The sequence below is a fragment of the Pteropus vampyrus genome, unplaced genomic scaffold (genome assembly GCF_000151845.1).
Source record: "Pteropus vampyrus isolate Shadow unplaced genomic scaffold, Pvam_2.0 Scaffold279, whole genome shotgun sequence".
In the NCBI taxonomy this organism is placed as follows: Eukaryota; Metazoa; Chordata; class Mammalia; order Chiroptera; family Pteropodidae; genus Pteropus; species Pteropus vampyrus.
In genome coordinates, this window is record NW_011889060.1 from 607,453 (window position 1) to 611,339 (window position 3,887).

Consider the following 3,887-nt stretch of genomic DNA (forward strand, 5'->3'; position numbering starts at 1 on the left):
GGCGAGTTTTCGGCTTGGTGATTTCCAAATGCAAAACTAAAAAACGAATTTCGGTTTTTTGGTCAACTGTCTATTTCTAACTAAGGGTTCTTTAACTGACTTTGGAAATCGACAGCTTCATAAATTAGGGCACAAATCACTGGTTTCCATGTAATTCCAAACCGGGACTCCAGTGCGCCCAGCTTAGAAGAGTCTGGGTTTTGAGAGTGTCCCTCTGAGAGTGTTTCTGTCCCCACGCCCGAGGCCAGGCACTGGGCGCCTAGGCCGATGGGGTCCTCTTGGACTTAGAGACTTAAAGAAGCCACCTGACTTACAGGGGCTCACATTTTAACCCCTCAAAGTCACCTCCAGATCCACTCCCAGGCCTTAAAGTGTCCTTGTGCGCAGGCAGTCTGACATTTTAGGAAGGGGTGTGGGAGGAGCTGGGGTCTGAGGCCTGAGGGTGGAGGGTTCTGACAGGTCGGCGAAGGCGGCAGCGCTTCTGAGGTCTGGCGGGCTCACCAGGCGGGGACACGGGCGGCGGGGACGCGGGCGGTGTCAGGGAGGAGGCCGGTGTGCGCACCTCATGGCTCCTGCATTTCCAGGGCTCCTCCGTGTGTCAAGTGACCGCCGTCGGCGTGACCGTCATCCTGCTGTACACCTCCCGAGCCTGCTACAACCTGTTCATTTTGTCGTTTCCGCAGAGCAGGAACGTCCACCCCTTCGACTACGACTGGTACAATGTGTCAGACCAGGTCAGTGGGCAGCGCGCGGCGCGAACGGCGAGTCTTTGCTCCGCAGCGTCTCGCGTGGCGGAGACGCACAGGCCCCTCGCCGTTGCCCTTCCGCAGCTGGATGACCGTGAGGGTCACTTTCCTGTGGTACCCGCATCCTCGTATGTACAGTGGGATCGTAGCACCTGCTGCGCCGGCTCATGTGTCTCGTGAGAAACGAGGACATGCTGTGTGCACACGTGTGCACGCGCACACACTGCTTCCCGCTTTCTATCTTCGGGGGCTTTTGTCAAGCAGACTTTAAATTTTTTTAAGTGCTTCCGTATGATGTAAGATGGTCTTATCGAAGGGTGACATTCGCCCAGGTAAAACACATTACATTTAGGTTTCAGAAAATACATAAAACCGAAGTTACGAGGATTTCTTTGATGGCGCGTGAACACTTACAGCACTCGAAATCCAGACCAAGGGACTGGGGACGGTCGGGTGTCGCTCACGCTCGTTTTATCAGTGGTCTCAAGATGACGCTCTCTTTTTCCCGTGAGTGAAGAAAGGTAGTGAAATACTCTGGGGCATCCATGTTCACAGAAGCTCAGAATAGAAAGGAACGAGTTCGCATTCTCCCGTGTGGGAAACGTGATTCTTTGCGTCTGGCCCTGGACAGGGTGCAGGGGGTATGAAAATGAACAGACTCCCTCCCTGCCCGTGGGAGCCGACGTCCCTGAGGAGGCGACACACGCAGAGAAGCCTTACGATAAAGGAATAGAACTTTATAAAAGTTCTATTGGATTCTATTGGATCGAATTGCAAAAGTTACTTAGCTTTTCCAAAAAGCAGCGAACACCCACCTGTGGACAAATCCGCTTCTGAAATCCCAACCGTGCTCAGACCTGGACTAAATCAAGACTCTGGAAGAAAGGTGGAAACGACCGTGGTGAGTTCAACCTGGGAGGACAGCGTGTCCTTCAGAAGAGGCACCTGCAGCTGTTAGACGGGATTAAAGCGGCGATGGTGACAGCCACCACCACCCCCAACCCCACCACACCGCCGGTAGGGATGGAAGTCAGCAAGACACCGCTGAAGCTGTGCCCCGTCGCGAGAATGTCAAATATATGAAAATCTGAACTTTAAACAATGGTAAATTGGACTCGTTCGTGCCGCCAGAGGATTTTTGGCAGTGAAGCACACACAGTCCACCACGGGGACCATTCGCGAGTGTGCCGTTCGGTGGCACGTGGTACGGCCACACCGTACGACCCGTCACTACCCACCTCCAGAACCTTCCATCTTCCCACACCGAAACTCCACACCCTTCAAACAACAGATTTGGTTTTAACCGAATAATTATTTCAATTTTTCTTTCAAGTAAGAGCTTCTACATATAACAAATTTAAGATAACACAATTTTAAAAATTCTTTTGTTTTTAGGCACTGTTTATTCACAGATAGCTAGACCTGTGTGTTGTACCCGAAAGCGTCTAGGAGCAAAACACATGGCCACAAATTGCACGCCGTTCGTGTGGGCCGGAGGAGGGACAGACAGCGCCCTGCGGAGACGTGGTGCTGATGGCCTGCGAGGGGCAGCGTCGTCTCCCTGGAGACGCCACGAGTAGTTAGTTCCGCTTAGCGGACATAACCGCGGTGCGACAGGGAGGGAAACGGGCCCTTTGTAGCTTGAGTGTGGTGCCCTGTCTCTGTCTGAAGTGACGCCCTCCTGGCAGAGTGCCCAGCACAGCCGTGCGTGTCCCTCACCTGCCCACCTCCCACCTGCCCCACGGCGGGGAGAGGACGCCGTGCCAGGGCCACTGGCCGTCTCTCTGGCCCTGACGTCCTGCACTCAGGACCCTGTTCTAGACAGTCTGGCCTGGAGTGAGCTTAAGAGGTAAAGAACAGGATAAGTTAATGCGGAGAGAAGTTGAAAACTCGGCCTGTTGACCCTGGGATGAGACAGGGTGACAGTTACATGCCACTCTTAAGAATGTGGGAGACGGCACCATCTTCTCAGCATTCAGGTGAGAATCCGCCGAAGTCTGAGGAAGATTCTGGAGGGTGACGTTAACAAACATCCGAGGGGCAGTTTCGTCTTTGAGGATCCCGAAGAGGAGGCTCGTGTACCCTGAGCGCTTTGCCTGCCACGGGGTGTGGACCGTTCGCGCCGTCTGATTTCCACATGCGCGTCTCGGGGAAAGGACTGGTCCCTGTCCGTGTTGGGAAGATCGAGTCGAACTTATTTCCTCTGCTCTCAGTCTGTCTGTCCCTCTCTCCACAGGCTGATCTGAAGAACCAGCTGGGAGATGCCGGCTACGTGGTGTTTGGAGTGGTTCTTTTCGTGTGGGAGCTCTTACCTACGAGCTTAGTCGTCTACTTCTTCCGAGTCAGAAGTCCTACGAAGGACCTCGTAAGTCAGCCGCTTGACATCTGCAGGAGACATCCCCTGGCCCTAAGCACAAGACATAAATTATAATTTTTTCTTAGACTTTCAACAGAGAGCATCCTTCATCCTGTTGTTTTATAAAACGTTCCTTTATTTAATCGAGACTTTCCTTTCCCCGAATTCTCCTTTGAGGGAAGTGTGCTTTTCCGTTTAGATTTATTTTACAAAAGAAATGAAAGTAAGTTGCACGTCAGGGCCTGGGGAGGGCGAGGAACTGCTTTTCCCGGTGCAAAAAACAGCCTCGCTAGTAATTGAGCCTCCACTTATCATGAACCGCGTCTGTGAGCTGCTGTTTTAACAAAGGAAAATCGAGAATGATAATTCAGTTCTTCACCCCTCTCTCACGCGAGCTAGTGATTGGGAAATGGGGTGATAGGAAATTAAAAGCATTAAAAAGATGCTGAAGCCGCGCCCTCGATTCGGTCACATTTGTGCTCAACCAACTTTATAGAAACGTCTGGATGAGGACAGGACAGAATATGCAAACCGGGGTGAGGGAGCCCCGGGCTGGGGGGCGTTGCTCCGTGAATTATCCCAGCCACACTCACTAGTTAGTGGTAGACCCTGGAATCGCCGGCCTGCGACACCCGTGGGAAAGCGAATGAATGGTTTTGGTCCAGTGTGAGCAACACGTGGGTGGCACGGGAAGCACAGACGGAATAATCGTCTGCCGTGCTTTATCTCGTGTTTTCTCATTCGTCCCGGGATAGCCATTAATGAGCCGGGACAAAGGAAGACGG

At 52.6% G+C, this 3,887-nt stretch overlaps 2 protein-coding genes across 3 annotated transcripts in view; both read left to right on the forward strand.

Moving 5' to 3' along the window:
- The window catches only part of GPR137B (G protein-coupled receptor 137B), a 49,270-nt gene that overhangs the window by 31,968 nt on the left and 13,415 nt on the right, over positions 1 to 3,887 (forward strand). For both annotated transcript variants that reach the window (XM_023520831.1, XM_011375911.2), the window contains exons 4-5: positions 585 to 734; positions 2,983 to 3,111. In XM_023520831.1, the coding sequence (XP_023376599.1) occupies positions 585 to 734; positions 2,983 to 3,111 (279 nt within the window). The remainder of the gene's footprint in view (positions 1 to 584; positions 735 to 2,982; positions 3,112 to 3,887) is intronic.
- The window catches only part of ACTN2 (actinin alpha 2), a 389,901-nt gene that overhangs the window by 19,223 nt on the left and 366,791 nt on the right, over positions 1 to 3,887 (forward strand). The window lies entirely within an intron of this gene.